At 48.8% G+C, this 15983-nt stretch overlaps 1 protein-coding gene across 2 annotated transcripts in view; it reads right to left on the bottom strand.

Moving 5' to 3' along the window:
• Positions 1 to 1968: 1968 nt before the first annotated feature.
• The window catches only part of MFHAS1 (malignant fibrous histiocytoma amplified sequence 1), a 35283-nt gene continuing 21268 nt past the window's right edge, over positions 1969 to 15983 (bottom strand). Inside the window, exons 2-4 of one of the 2 annotated variants that reach the window (XM_027891843.1) lie at positions 7566 to 7721; positions 5687 to 6117; positions 1969 to 4173 (exon numbers count right to left, since the gene is read on the bottom strand). In XM_027891843.1, the coding sequence (XP_027747644.1) occupies positions 7591 to 7721 (131 nt within the window). In that variant the 3' untranslated portion in view covers positions 1969 to 4173; positions 5687 to 6117; positions 7566 to 7590. The remainder of the gene's footprint in view (positions 4174 to 5686; positions 6118 to 7565; positions 7722 to 15983) is intronic. The other variant, XM_027891842.1, reaches the window with a different exon arrangement.

Raw genomic sequence — 15983 nt, 5'->3', positions numbered from 1 at the left:
ACGGCGGCCCGGCGGGGGCGGGCAGAGCGCGGGGCCCGCCCCTGGGCGGTGCTGCTGCACCGCCGCCACCGCCGGCGCTCGTCCCGCTCCGTGAGACCCAAACAGCTGCGCGGATCCGCCTCCCACCTTCCCCCCATTCCCGGGCCGCTTCATCCCCGGCTGTCCCGTCAGCACTCAGCCTTCCTTCCCTGCAGCAGCACCTGCGCCTCATGCTGCTGCCTCACTTCTCCTGAGCTTTTGCCCAGCAGTGCCCCCTGGGCTTGGGGTCACGGCAGCTCTCTGGAAGCTCTGCCTGTGTTACGGGAAACACACGCTGGACCGACACCTCATCTGTGCTGCTGTGTTCCGCCTCGTGAGACTGACTGCGCAGAGCACCCTAAACATGGCTCTAGGATACCCGCGGGATGGGGGGCATGGCCTCTAGGGCGATTCAGCTGGCCCGCAGCCCCTTCCTACCGGGAAAGCTGCCTTGCCCACTCTTCTCCACATCCCTTAATTTAGTGTCAGCAAGCAGGATGGGGTGGGTGGCATGAGACACGTGTGAGCCCTCTGGGTCTTCTTGGCCAAGAGGTGAAGACAAGCAGAGAGGACTCTGTTCATCACAGGACAGTTAATTTTCTGCTGGTGTTTCCAGTGACCCTCAGTGTCCCTGATGCGGATGTGTCACCCACCTGATGGCAACCGTGCTGACACCTCCACATCTTCCAGCCACTAAGCAGCTTAGGATATTCTCTTCTGCCCTGCTGTGGTTGGGGCCCCATCGCCCACCCACAGTCATGCCTCCTGTCTCAATCTGGCATGCCAGCACCTTGTTACAGATGCAGATATCCCTTCCCTCACACCTGTTGTGCAGCATTACTGTGTTCAGTGTGTGTGCCACAAAGGATTGTCCTGTCTTCTCCAGATGAGAGTGGTGGTGGAAGTGGGGTCACACACAGTTGCTCAGTACTGTGGGTTTTCTGGTTTCATCTGGGATACAGTTAAATTTCTTCTTAGAAGCTGGTGCAGTGCTGTGGGTTTTATGGATTTACTACAAGAATGTGGATAACACACTGATGATTTAGTTGTTTCTCAGTAGTGCTTACTCTCTAAGTCACGGACTTTGCAGTTTCCCATGAGAAGGTGGAGAAGCTGGGGAGGAAGCACAGCCAGGACAGCTGACCTGAACTGGCCAAAGGCATATTCCATACCACAGAGCATCATGCCAGTTTATGAAATGGAGTGGGTGGGAGTTGGCTGGGAGCTGCTGATTGCTGCTGGGGGACGGGCTGGGCATCGGTCAGTGGGTGGTGAGACACTGTACTGTGCAGCACTTCTCTTTCTTGAGTTTTACTCCTCTCTCCTTCATTGCAATTATTACCATTAGCATTATTATATTTTACTTTGTTTCGATTATTAAACTGCTCTTATCGCAATCCCCGGGTTTTACTTTTTTCCCTACTCTCTTCCCCACGGGGGGGTGCTGGTGAGCAAGCAGCTGTGTGGTGCTTAGTTGCCAGCAGGGGTTAAACCACAGCAGTGGGAGGGGATTCGATCCCTTTCTAAATTCACCCTCCTAGTGCTGCCGCTAACGCCCCTGCTGCCAAGCAGAGGCCCATCTGCCTTAGTGCTCTGCCTCCCAACCCTGCTACGAACTTGAGCAGGGTTTGCAGGGAACCAAGGTCTACAAGAATGCACGCGTGGTACCGATGTGAAGCACGGAGCTGGCATCACAAACCCACTAAACACCTTAAATGCAGGGGGGGGGGAAAGCTGTTTGCCAGAAATCACCTGCCTTGCTGGACTGGGCACTGGTTCACTGATACTAATCCAAACAAGGGGCTCTATTCTCAGATTCTCTCGATGCCAAATCTCTTGATGATTCTGCTAACAGCACACATCTACAAGACCTAGGTGCAGACCACTCCAGAGGCAGAGCCCAAGGAGGCACTGTTAGAGGAAAAAGAAATCACACAGCCAAGACTCTCCTGGAGATTGAGATCACTTTTATTTTCAGTCATTTTGGCGAGGATGTGTGGGCAAGTGTGGGTGTAGTGCGTGTATGTCTGGGCATGCATGTGTGTGTGTGTGCGCAGAGTCCTGCCCAGTGATGTAGATTATATGAATACCTGCAATTACAGTCCATGAACTGAGCCATGAAGCGTGTGATGAGTGCTACACTGAGGCCCACTTGCTTGCCTCTTCTTGTGCTTACTGCAGTGCAGCATCTCCACCTCCCCACACTGCTGTTCCAAGGATGCTGGCCCAAGATCCCGTCCAAAAGGTGCGAGAGGAACCAAGCTCTGGGATCTGGCTCTGCAGGAGTGAGCCAGTGGGTTTTCGCCTCACTTAGTGAGCTCCTAAATAACTTTTGCAGTTCCCTTTGACAAAACCGTATCTGTCTCCTCACGGTGAAGAGCCTCTACTGCTTTGACAAACATTAACTGCCTCAGAGGTACAAAGGGGAAGGGGCCCCACGTAAGCTCCAGTGCTACAGCACAGCCAAGCACATCTTGAGTTCCTGGGAAAGCAGCACCCAAATACACTATCAAGTTTTCACAGCCACCATGAAACTGTGGCACAGGGGACGCTCAAGGGAGATGACCCACGCTTCTGCAGCCCCCAGTCTCTTCCATCTGATCTGAGAGGCCATAAGGCATGTTAAACCCCAATCTAGTCTCTATTTCTGTTTAACTTTTTAAAGCTGAATCCTCCAAGCTCAGAGCAGAGACAGAATGCAGAAAGAATAGCACTGCTATGGAAGGAGACTAATCAAAGGCATCCCGGGCTTGTGGCAGGCTGGAAACAACATTGTTTCTCTGACCTTTTTGCCTTTAGCACAGTTAAGGCAGAAGTGTCCCACCACCCAGGACCCTCTACAGCTGCCAGAAGCCTCCAAGTACCCCTGCAAGCCCTAAGATGACCTAGATGTGCAGTACCATCCTTAGGGGTCCCTCTCACTCATCTCTACAGATCTGTATGCTGCTTAGAGACACGCAATTTCTCATGTTACACAGACACAGAAGGCAAAGCTGTTATCCTGGGAATTTCACTTGGACGGATGCAGACTTGAATCCCAGGTTTTGCCTCAGAGCGCAACACAAGGTACTCCAGGACATCTTCAAGCTGCCGTAAGTCCTGCAATGCAAAGCAGCTCGCCAGCTCTGCCTCCAAACCTGCGTGCACCAGTTTCAGTAGGAAAACAACTGGTCAACAAGCAATGGGTCTGCAAACCAATAAGCAAAACCAGCAGAGTCCTCTCAAGTGAAGTAGGCATCTAGTACCAGGAGATTCTCCTCCTATTCCGAAGAGGTTAGATTCATTGTCAGCTCCACAGGAAGACAATTGAGTCCCCAGTCCTTTCTGACCTCTTTATAATACACTTTGAGTAAAGGCTGCAGGGTGCTCCACAGAGGCCTTAGTCATTTCTAACAGTTCAGTAATTCTCCGAGCAGGGACAAGAGCAGGAACATAACACATGCTTTAAACTCAGGTATCTGCTCTTGGGGCACTGCATTCAAGCCCTCTTTCCTTGTGGCTTAACTCATGAAAAATTACAGATTCTTCAAAAACACAGGGCCTGCATCCCTGGGGCTCAGGAATCTGAGTGGGATCTGAGGGGATCCGCAAAGGGACACTTTGCACAGGATTTGAGGATGCATCCTTAAAAGACAGTGACAGCAAAATCAAAAGTACTATCAGCCACTTGGCTTGGTTCTCCTGCACTGATCTCCCACCTGGCAGTTGCAAAGGGGAGATGTTTTTGAACTGCATAGAAAATTAAATGGCTTTTGCATATTAAAAAAACTCAGATGAAAACAGTTACACCAGCTACTAAACAGTGGGCGGATGAGCAATCACCGTTTCATATTAAATAGACCCAACTAGATCAACCTCCATACTGCCACACTCCCAGCATTACAGCTTCAGTGCACAGCAGCAGACTGAGTGCCCGCAAAGGCCAGATAGTGCCGTGCTCCCGCGGAGATGGCCCGGCCCAGCTGGAGGGCTGCAGTCCCAAGGAGCAGGCTGTAAGACATCTGCTCTGTCCTCTCGCTCCTTCAGCGCTCACGCATCTCAGATCAGATGGGCACACTGGGAAACAGGCCTCTGGCTGGAAAAGGATTCCAGTTTGTGGTTTCTTTACAATGTGGTTTCCACGCAACGTCACAGCAACAAATCGCTAGTTTCTTCCTATGGAGAATGGAAAGAGAGGTGAGTAGCAGTAAAACAGGAGGAGAAGGCTGCCCAGCATGGCAGGTGACACTAGGAATGCTCTAACACAAGTTCTGCCTGTACCAGGGACTTTCATGTCTCATGGGCAGCAAGACCTAGGACAAGGGAGTTTCCCAGCATTATTTGGGACACCATTCAAAGATCTCACCTCCTTCCACTTATTCCAGCCACCATAGGCAATTTTGAGTCCCCAGTTTACCCACAGCAACACAGAAGCACAACCAATTAATTACTCGCACTGGCATAAGAAGGTTCATTGCCAGAGGTGGCAGGTCAACACATGAAATCTGAGCCCAAGCTCCCTCCCAAGCTGGAACGATACCCTGAAGAGATATGAAGCTGATTGAGCTGCCAGCTTTCATTTGGCAGCTTTTCCCCCCATGAAGTGAGGTATGTGGCTTGATTCCTTCTACCTGGCCTCTGCAATCTCCTGCTAGAGTGCATTCTGCCCTGCGTTTCCCAATGTTAAGTTCTTGCCAAGGGGAGTATTTGCAGCCTTGCACAGAAGGCTGGTATTTGAAGGATCAGAAGCCAGAGGAACATCATCTGTGCACAGCAGCAGGTCCCAGCAGGATACATGTCACTGCAGGCCTGGCCAGCTCACATCCTGGTGATACTGCCTGCTGACTAGTACCAGCCATCCCAGGTCTGCCACCACTCCCCAAATTGCTAGGAGTTGTAGGTTAACACAAGTATTTTAATTCCCTCATCTCTCAGACCTTCATCCACATCTCATGAAGACATCCTGGCTCTGGAAATGCCTGCCTCCTATTGATTTATACCAAATCAAATATTTGCATGGAGCAGGCCTCATACAGCACAGCTACCAGGGCTCAGTTGTAGGGCACAAACTGACAGCAACATCTTAGAAGTCCTCAAAACCACCCAGTCAGAGGAGATACCCGCATTGTGGTGCCAGTGCTCAGCCTGCCCTTTTCCACGTCTGGAGAGGGAGAATGGCTGCTCATGAAGCACAGCTGACAGGATCAGCCCAAGGGGATCAGGGCCAGTTTGTACAACACAGCCACACATTGCTTCACCAGATCTCTGCACAAAGATGCCTGGCTGGCTTTGCTAGGAGGAGGACCAAGATCTAGATTTTTACTGCTGCAGTGGACACAGCGCATGGAGAGTACCACAGTGGCACTACCAGAGCATCCAGACACAGCAGACCAGGAGCTGCTGGGGGCTAGGGATCAGGAACAAATGGCAAGTGCCAGAGGCAAAGTGACTGCCCTGCTTTCATCCCTGTGTGATTACAGCACATCCTTACCAGCTTCATGGCACAACGTATGTGAGCACACAAGGCAGGAAACATTTCCCAGCCTTGCTTCTCCTCCCGCTCTGCCAGCCACCGCCCAAGTCTGCTGCATGGGACACAGCCAACTGTTATGTGGTGGAGCAATTGTAAAGGTTTCACAGTACCAACCCACTTCCCAACAAAGCCTTGGCCAACTGCCACAAAACTCACTTGTCCAGGAACAAATCCAGGGAATCCAGCTACAGCTCATTTCAAGATACTTTCCTCCAAGCAGGTCTGAATTAAATGGTACCAAGAACATTTTTACATTCACCATGAGATCCAAATGGTTTTTCAACACGCAATCAATGGGTCCACAGAAACCTATCCCCAGTGCTTTCCCTCTGGCCAGCAGCCCTGCCATCTGCAGCAATCGCTTTGCTTCATGCCTCGTTGTGATCCCCAGCCTCCAGATGACTGCATCCACTCCAGCCACGAGGCCCCAGCCTGGGAGCTGCCCCTGCCCCACAGCATTTCAGAGTCCAAAGTCCCATTGATCCCCGTCAGCATACAACTCCACAACTGGAGAGATGGGAGCACTGCAGAGCATCAGCCATGTTCTGCCCGGTGGAAAACCTTTGGCACCAGCACTGACGGTTTATCTGGAAAAGAAAAGGATAAAGAAAAAGTAATGTAGCACAAGCAGCAGGGTTCATAATGCTTGTGATGAATAATCTAAGACACACGATTTTCTCTAGACTTCTAAATAGGGAGGATGAGGTCTTTAAAAGTAACACAGGCCTTTTTGAGAACACAAGTTTCCTGCCAGCAAAGTGACTGTGAAACTGGGACACAGTTAACAGACATTGTAGAAGGCAGGCTGGAGGACAGGACAAGTGCACAAGCACAGCCTGCCAGCACAGTACAACAAAAACTGCAGCCTTAGGTTAGAAACATGATGTGCCAAGTACACACACAGAAGGACCAAATGAATGGGCAGTAGTGACCTGTGGCTCACTATCAGAGCAGCAACCTTGTTTCCTGCCCCAGGTGGGCACTTCAACACATCACCTTCACACATAGCCCAACATCCACCCATAACCAAAGCTATTCTCCATCAAGATACTTGATTTTGGAATGGGAGAGTACTGAACAGAGAAAACAGCATCTAAAGCTGCTGCTAGACACTGAAGTGAAATAGGCATTCACATACGGTACAGCAGCAGCCACCTCAGCTTGCTCCTCTAAGCTCCCAACCAAATTCCCTTGAACCATCTGATTAGAACAGACTGTGGCTGAAATTCTGTTCTGAAAGCTAACATGCATCAAAAAGCCAAGGCACTGGCTGTTTTGGTGAGTACTGTTCCACACACATTTGTTCCCACCACAGTACATCTCTGTTTTCCAAGCACATTCCCGCTCTGTGGAATGCAGGACATAGAGGCTATAGGTACACAAGAGGGCAGGGCTTCTGTCCAGGAGGACCTCACCAAGTTGGAGGACTGGGTCAACAACAGTGCTGTGAAATTTAACAGGGACAAGTGCACAGCTCTACACCTAGAACAGGACAACCCCGTGCACCACCATAGCCTGGGGTCCAGCTGGCCTGGGATCTGGGGGAGAACATGTTGAACACAAGCCACCAGTGCATCTTCCTTGCAATGAAAGCCAAGCTGTAATAAGGGAGACTCAGATGGTACAGAAAGAAAAAAAGTTCTGTCCCAGGAGAAGAGTGTAACTCTAGAGTCCAAGAGAGGTGGTAGCACCTCCATCTATGTCATCCAGCTCTCATCTAGCAATTTGACTTGGCTGTGAGGGTGGTCCTATCGGGATCAGTGGGTGGACAGAAATCTCCCAAGGTCCCATCCTATGAAAACCCACTCATGACTGCATTATCTCCTGATCTGTCCTGCCCACTCTGTGTCTTGCATCTGCTGCAACACAGCTCAGAGAACACCTCAGCCCATTTCACTGTACTTCTTATCCTTTGCGTGGGCTGTCTATATCCACAAATAATTAGAACAGTCCCCAGGCTGTGGGGCTGCTACCTTCCAGAAAAAAAGTGCTTAGCAAGGGCATGTTTTACATAGCCTTTCTGGAGTCTACTGACAGGGGAATAGGTCTGCTTTCTGGTCTCACTTGGAACAAGGGCTGATCACAGTAGGAGTGGGGGGGTAAACCAAGGCAACATTAACTCGCTCGCTGCCGTTCTTGGGACAGATGATCTCCGTCAGTCCCTCTGGTCTTGGCTGACTCAGCAGTTCTCCTGTGAATAAAGGAAAACAATAAAGATATTTAACCAACAGCAAGGCACATTCTGCAATTTTTGCTTTTAGCATGCCCTTTCCCTCCCCTCCCCAATTAAGTATCCATGAGTGATGCAAGTGGGCACTGTAAGAGGGCTTACTGGTCCTGCAACCCAAGCAAACCCATCCATGTAACCATGGTGAATGTCCTGGTGCTTACAGCTTGGAGACACGCTGGTTGCCACAAATGTAGCATCTGCCATCTTTCCTGTCTCTGTTTCGAATCACTGCACTCAGACTCGATAGCTCCTTAGGGATTCATAGCATCTAGACGGAAGATTCCCTAACGCCCCTCTCCCTGGGTGCACTTGCCACAACTGCCACGGGACTGCTGCTGCATCCTGTCAGGGCCCTTTGCTACACTACAGTCTGCTGAGCATGCGGATCCAGCTCCCAGCTGTCAGCTTTTCCGTAATGAAGGCGACACCAGCTCTGTATTGAGTTGGTAGCTTTGGGGGGGAAGGCTCTCACAGCGCGTGGTATCCCTCTGTGAAATGAATTGCGTCAGCTCCGCTGCCCAAGTGCCAAGTTGGCAGCTCCCCACTGCTGGCACCCTCGCAGCATGGAGTTCAGGGCAAGACACAGGTCAGCACAGTGAGAGGGGAAAGCCAGGTACTGAGATATGCCAGGCTCTGAGAAACACTTCCCCAATAGCTCGCTCAGAGCAAATCAAGTTTCCTCCTGGCTCCACTTCACACATGACTGGCCTCGGCAGGGCAGAACCCCCAGCCATCAATATGCCACATTCTCAGCACAGTCCAGCCACAGCTTAGACCTCCAATAGCAGCAGAAAGACCTCTTGATACCTGTCTGGCAGGTAGGGTCTGCTCTCAAAGGCAATATGGGATGACAGCATCCATGCCCAGCAAGGGCTCAATTCTTCTGAGTGTGCCTATATTGCTGCTAACAGACCTACCCAAAGCAGAGGCACCAGCCCACAACTGGCTCGATCAGTGACTTTCTTTACAGAGGCAGGCCAGCTGTAAGTGGGCTGCAATCACAGGTGGACACAAAACTCTCTGGACCCGTCAATCAAGCAGCCACTGTGAGCTGTCCCCACTTCCACTAAAACAGTCAAGACAGATGGTCCTTGGACTCCTCTATTTTCAAATGCACTTGCAATAAATTCCTCTCCTGTTAAAGAACATCAGAAAATGTCTTCTTGTGTCTAAGCTGAGATTGTCAGGCATCCCAGAAAAAACTGTAAAGAAATCACACTTTGCAGAAGTACTGCCCAGCCTGTACAGCAATGGCACAACAGTCAGCCCCATCATACCTGAAGCCCTACAAATGCTCCTTCCTTCTCACACAGTTTCTCTTCTCACTTTCATGAAATAGCAGATCTGAAATCCCTTGTTTTTTCCACAGCACATTATTTCATATCATGGAAACAGAGGGGAGGGCTTGGTAAGGAACATGCACAGTTCCCCTTGAGAGATACCCCACTTGTAAGGCCAGTAATTCCAGTTTGCCCCCATGGTCTGCAATCTGAATTCACATTTGGCTTGAGTATCTCCCCTGTCTCACACCTACACTCAAACCTGAACTGGCAAAGCAACTTTTGAGCAAGGAAGACACTTCTCCCAAACAAGAAGAATCGTGATGGCAATTTGCAATTCAAAGCTAAGTCTGCAAGGCAGCGTCCTCAATTACATGAGCTGTCACCCTTTGAAAACAGCACTGCATTCCATCAAGCACGTACGCCACAGGGCTCCACCTCCCAGCAATTCCCAGTTTCCAACCCCAGGTCGACTTCTAAACTACAGTATTGCTAACTGCACTGAAAACACTATCTCTGAAAGATGAGTCATAAAATCAGTGCACCATTATGTGCTTTAAAGACAGGGCAAACATCCATTAGATCTTAAACTAGAGGAGTGAAATAAGACTGGTCTGTCTGCTTGAGCCTTCATTCCCATTTCCATCTTCCCACTTCAGAAATACTTAGATGGTGATTTCTCAAGCATAGGAGATTGCTGTAGGGTAATACAGATGCCTGATTTGCAGGTAAACCCCTTCCCTCTGCTCTTCAGTCACCCTCCTTTTCTTTATGGCTTTACCTTCCCCTCTAGGTTGCCTCTGGGATAAAGCTCACCTCACTCTGCCCATAGTCCCATCCACACCTCCTCCAGCCCCACTCCTATTTCCTGCTGTCATACACACTGTTCCCCAGGAGAAAGGCTTTTCTCACAATTGCTCCATGAGATCTATTGTGCACCAAGTGGATAGAAGGTTACCTGTGCATCCTTCCTATTCCTCCCTCTCTCAGCTACAGGATGTCCCACTGCTTTTCCACTATAGTGTTCTCATCCCCTTCTCTTTGCAAACTGGTCATCTTTGTGGCACAAATTCATCACAATACTAAACCAGGTATAACTGTCTAAATCACATTTCACATCACTGCTGAATAAAAGCCAATGTAAATTTGATTGCAATATGCAATCTCAAGAGCTTTAACAAGCATTGAGACACAACTGCTCGGACACAACTCTCCAGGCCCAGAATCTCTTGGAGGTTTCAGACACCTCACATTTCTATTCAAGAAATTATTCAAACTGTAGGAGATTAGAAATAGAAGTCTTCAGGGCTACAGTAGGGTGGGGAAGAGGAGATCCAATGAAGTATTGTACTGATTGATACAAAAGGAAAAGCTAAATGCCTGGCATGTGGTGGTGTTTACTTGGTTTAACTGCAAAGTTTAAATGCAGCTGGAGTAGCTTATGTCTGCAGCACTTGTTCTGTCCCTGTGTACAGGCAACCCAGTCTGTATTTTGGCTGCACATTCCTCCATGACCATGTCACAAATTTTACTGGAAATGTCAGTTCTGCCTGCCCTCTCTGAAAGATTGCCCGCAATAGCACACACACAACCACGAAGTTTATCCTAGTCTCGACATGGACTTGGTTTTAACATTAACTTCTACAGAAGCCACTAAGGTTGTAACCAAAACTCCAACTACTTTGTCTTAAGACTAAGACAGTTGAGTGAAGAACAACCTCACTTTTCAGTAGACAAATCTGCATCACTTAAGATGATTCATCTGATTTGAGAGCATGAGCCCAATTTGCAAAGGCACTTTAATGCCGGGTATTTGCTGACCAAGGCCTGATGTTTACATGCATCTAAGTCTCAGTTCAGTTGGTAACAGAGAGGCACCTCCAAGCCTGGTTAAAAGCACCTGCAAACAGAGCAGATGCTTTGGAAGGTGTTCCTTTGCTGCGTCTCCATTTGCAATGGCACAAATAGTGCAGAAAAGGTGTATCTGCTCCATAGCCACTTTCCTGGTGTTTCAGCACAGAAACTGGTCTCCACAACTGGGTAAAATGTGCTGTACAGCAGGCTAAGGCTGAGACAAAAACCAAGACCCGGATATGAAACTACCATGGTCAGTTTGGCCACAGCATAAGATGGCTTGTGAACTCCCCCCAGGCAGATGGGCTGAGTGAGTTGCGTAGCCCACACCATTTAAAAGAAACCTGCTACACATGGGCAGTCACAGGGAACGGCAGGAAGAAACCTTCAGCCGTGCTCAAAGCTTTACCAGAAAGGCCTGTTTCCTCACAGCATTAGCCAGCTTACCAGAAGCAGATATTTCTATGTGAGCAAGATGTTTTTCACTGCCGCTGTTTTACCCCAGAACGGACACATCCAACTTAGAGCCACTTGCACTGGGTTCCCAGGCCAGGCCAACGCCTGCAGCCAGCCAGGATAACTGCATGTGCCAGGCAGAGCTTAACTGTGTATCACCACTCAGTGCACAAGGAAGACATTTCTACTGCCGTATATGCCCAGAAACGTGGAAAAGCATCAGACTACAATTTTTGGTCAAGTACACAGTCAGTCACATTATACCTTCTGTCCTTGATTTACTGTGATTTGGGGAGGGATGCCTCCCTCAGAGCCCATGCCAGCCATCAGACCCACACTTGCTGCAAAGCACACTTCACTGACCTTTAGGAAATACCCGTGAAATGCCAGATACCCATGACAAATCAGGGAGTTAGGAGGGAGGCTGACAGCAAGAAAAGCGAGTACTTGCAGAAGTGTTTGGTTACTCCATGCTGGCAGCCAGACAAGGCCAGCTGTAAGCCTACTTGGCTGTTTAACAGAGAGTAAGGTTTTGAATACAAGGAAGAAAATCCCATCATTTGCCTTCACACAGTTCCCACTGCCATGGCTGTGCTAAGTGGCACAAGGTTCCCCGTTCACATATCAAGAATTTACAACAAGGGCGTAAGGATGAGACACTCTGTCCAGCCCGCCGTGCCATCTCCTCTCTCTTAGAGCTCCCAGGAGAAGACATTTGCACAGTATCAGCCTGATGATGTTTGTCATTTTCAGGCTGTCATTGCTGCTGTCTAGGCCCCACTGGGACACACTGCAGCAAGCAGTGGATGAGCAGGACATGGCCCTGGCTCTGTGGTGCTGCTTTCTCTCTCTTCAGTCTGCCAGAGATCTTGAAGAGACAGCACCCATGCTTCACGACAGGGGCATGAGACCACCAAAACCAAGCTGCCCCTACAACTGCCCTGCTTCAGCACTGACCTACTCACTCTACCACATGTCCCAGAGCTGCTCCGACCATGGTTTCTGCAACCCCACTGCTCATATGTTCTACCCTAAATCCCTTCTCACTCTGCCTCCTTGCTGAAGGGCTTCAGACAGCGATCACTGCAAGGAGAGTTGACAGGAAATATCTCAGCCTCAACTGCTTCTCTGTCAAGCCTCCTCTGACTAATCTTTGCTTGTGAGATCTCTCAGCACAGCACTCAGTAGTCATGCCTTCAGGAAAGTAGAGACACTGCCTGCATACCAAAAGCACGCATCCCATGCTCGGTTTCCAATAGCAGTCGGAAAACAGGGCTTACATGACACACCCGGATCAGAGGACACCCCTTTGCTTTGCATGCAGTCCTACCCCCTGTCATCCAAACAACTGCAAAGAGATTGGAGTTGGAGACGCTACAGCTTCTCTGCCTGGCTGTTAGTTGATTTAAGGTTCAATAGCCAGAGCACTTACACAATTAGATCAAAGCTGTCACAGAGGCAGGATGAGTTGAATGGCCACGTGCACAGATTTCCCCCTTTGCTGTAAGCACAGGCAATACCCTCACACCCTGGGATCTTGCAGCCAGCTCTATGGTAGAGAAGAAATCTGCCAGGAGTCTTGGCAGAAGGAGGGGGAAGGAGATGGTGTCTCTCAACAAGCCTGCTTCTACTCCATGCCCTTTAAATCTTGTCTTTGCTACTCTCTGCTTAGATGAAATTAATTACTTGCTTCCTACAAACGCTGCTGTACACGATGCACAAGCTTATTCTCAAGCACTGCGCACAGAAAATACTGCTCTGTACTGGTGTGAATTTTTAATGTGCTCCTCACAGCACTGCCTGCATGTCACGCACAAAAATATTCCCCAGGAAGATAGAACTCTGCAGCTGATTTATTTGCTGGAGTCCTGAGCGACCTTATCTACTTGGCCTGCTTGAGGCAGAGGACTGGAGAGAGACCTCCAAGTTGGAATTTAATTTTCTTCTCGCTGGAGGCTGTTCTCCTGGCTACAAACATAGCAAAATTAAAGAATCTGAAAGCAGAGGAATCACAAAAGGGAGCAGAGAAGGGTGAAATGCACATTATGAACAAAAATTTCATTAGCCTCACGTTGTAGTCCCAGCTAAAGAAGCTTAATACTAGCAAACAAAAGCAACAACAACAAAAATTTCAGCCTGTGAAAGCACCCTAGCGAGAGAGACTGCTGTGGAAAAAAAGGCAACAGAGAAGAAAACTGCTGGTAACCACTGATCACGATGGCACGCCGGTGAGCAGAACCACCCATCAGGTACAGCATATGAGTACATGCTCAGGAACAAATGAGCCTGGGATTTAATGCAGTTTAAAAAGAGAAACAAAAAGAAAGCTTGCTTTGGAAATGTGGAGTGGGAAAGGAAGCCAGTTGCAAGGCAAAGGGCTAGCTAGCCTGCAGAGGTAAGTCCCTAAGAACAGAAGCCAATACCACAGAGAAAAGGATATGGAGAGCAAGGGAGAGGGTTAGAGCTTTCCAAAACATGCAAAATAAACCAATAGCAATTTGCCATTTCTCCTTTGAAGGGTTCAAGACCAAATATGTCAACAATGACACCTTCCTTGAACACAGAGCAGTCTCCTGGGGGTGCTCAGCTCCACTCTAGAGCATCACAACTGCCAGAGGGGGCAGGCTCAGCCATGGAGCTGCTGCCTGATCCAAGCACTGGAGAGCTTTCCAGCTCCTACATTCACAGGACCAGGTGTCTGTTGAGCCATCACCTCATCTCCAGGCCTCACAGCTCTAGCTGTTGACATATATACGGCTCACCTTCAATGTTCTCCCAGCTGGCTACACAGGAAATTGTTTTCCCAAGGCTCTTAATTCATGTGAGATGACAGAAACACAAAACAACCTCTGGAAACAGACAGCAGTGCTTTTCAGCTTGGAGCTGACAAGTCAAGCTTCAGGACCTAGAGCCGTACTTTTCCAGGCCAGGAACCTCAAATCTGCTGCAGAAGCTGCACTCAGCTCAAGCCCAGGCAGCTCTTCCCACAGCAGCTGAGATCACCCTGCACTTTATCTCCTACCCATGGAGCTACCAGACTAATTACCCTGGCAGGAAGCCTGGGGCTGTGTCAAAGGCTAAGGTGCTCTGCAGTGCCCGTCCAGGAGACACAGGGAAACAGATGCTCTACCTGGCAATCACCAACTCTAATTTTAGCCACTCAGGAAAGGGAAGAGTCACACAAACACCAGCTATGGTCTGAAAGGCTTAAGGGGGTTAAATACCCTCCTCCTTCCCCAAGTCATTATAGGGTCAGGTAGATCTTAACCCATCACTGTCACAGCAGACGAGGACACTGGCACACCTCAGTGGTTGCAAAAGCTCTAGTGAAGCCTTTGGCACTGAACTGAGCATACCTCTGGGTGGAGGACTTATGTGGAAAACACCCTGGACGCTCGACTCAGTAGCTACAGGAGGCTAATTATTTGAAGTACCAATTTACAACTTACACACTAATATCCCCTCAGGATTTATTTGAGATCACCCTTTCCCAGTGTGACAGTACAAGGTTTCCAAGTATAAAACTTGGAAAAAATCTATGTTTGTCCCAAAATATTAGTTAATTATCTTTTTCTCAGGCAAAGAGAAGTTAACTATAGTTAGAACTGGAATTCAATTAAAAGCAAAACAAAAAACCCCATGCGTTCCCCAAACCACACTATTTGGTACTTCCTATCTGCACACTCACAAAAGAGAATATGGAGAGCAGCAGAAAAGGATCAAAACAGCTCTTTCAAAATAACTCCAGGAGCAGTCACGAAAGTTTGAGTCCTTCTGTCAGTATCAAATAAGCAGCTCAGAGAAATCAAGGATGGTTGGCATCTAACCTATTCCTAAGCCGGTGCAGGCAACTGATCTACCGACCTTGTGGCTACACAATGAATGCAACTTCTCTCTCCTCTTCAAGCAAGCATGAAATACTGAGCACAGACAGCATTTATGCCAGGTAACACTGACATCTCAGCAACTTGCCATGAGGAGAGAAGGCTGTGACTTTTGACTCTACTGTCCCTTCCAAAAAGATAAGGGAGGAGGATGAACATGATGTCATTTCTCCATTCTGTTCCATCAAACTCAATGTACTTCAAGTACCATTTCAGCACGAGTAGCTTCCCTTGTCCAGCTTCATCTCTACCTTTTCTGTTGGGCACTCCATCCTTCTCCCTGTGCAGTGGGGAAGGTGGGAGCAAGCCACCTCCTCCCATTAGTGACCAGAGCAGACAATGGAGAAAGGATGGGACCAAAGGGGACAAGCAAATAGCACAGCATAAAGGCTTAGAAAAATGAGAGGAGGCACTAGGGAGAAATTGAGAAAACAAAGCATCTTCCACATTGCTAAATATTTTGCTGCCCTTCTAATATCTAAAAAGCTTCTTGAATTAGCAGGTTGCAACACAGTGCTTTCTGATGACTGCAATACAAAGCCATGAAAAATTGATTTGCCTCATTAACATTTTAGGACCTTATTAGCTGGAACGAAATTGACTGTCAAGGCATTTTAAGGGAGAGTCATGGTGTAATGAGCTCAGTGAGAATTATCCTCATCCCAGAATAGAAACAGGCCTGTCACTGAGTAACCAAGCCCAGAATCTACCTTTTGGTTATTTTTAATTCCACCCCTTCAGCCGTATCT

Source organism: Empidonax traillii, unplaced genomic scaffold, assembly GCF_003031625.1.
Source record: "Empidonax traillii isolate 1590-97213 ecotype Southwest subspecies unplaced genomic scaffold, ASM303162v1 scaffold331:size1191723, whole genome shotgun sequence".
Taxonomy (NCBI): Eukaryota; Metazoa; Chordata; class Aves; order Passeriformes; family Tyrannidae; genus Empidonax; species Empidonax traillii.
The sequence above is the reverse complement of the archived record's forward strand: the minus strand, read 5'-3'. Positions and strand labels throughout refer to the sequence as shown.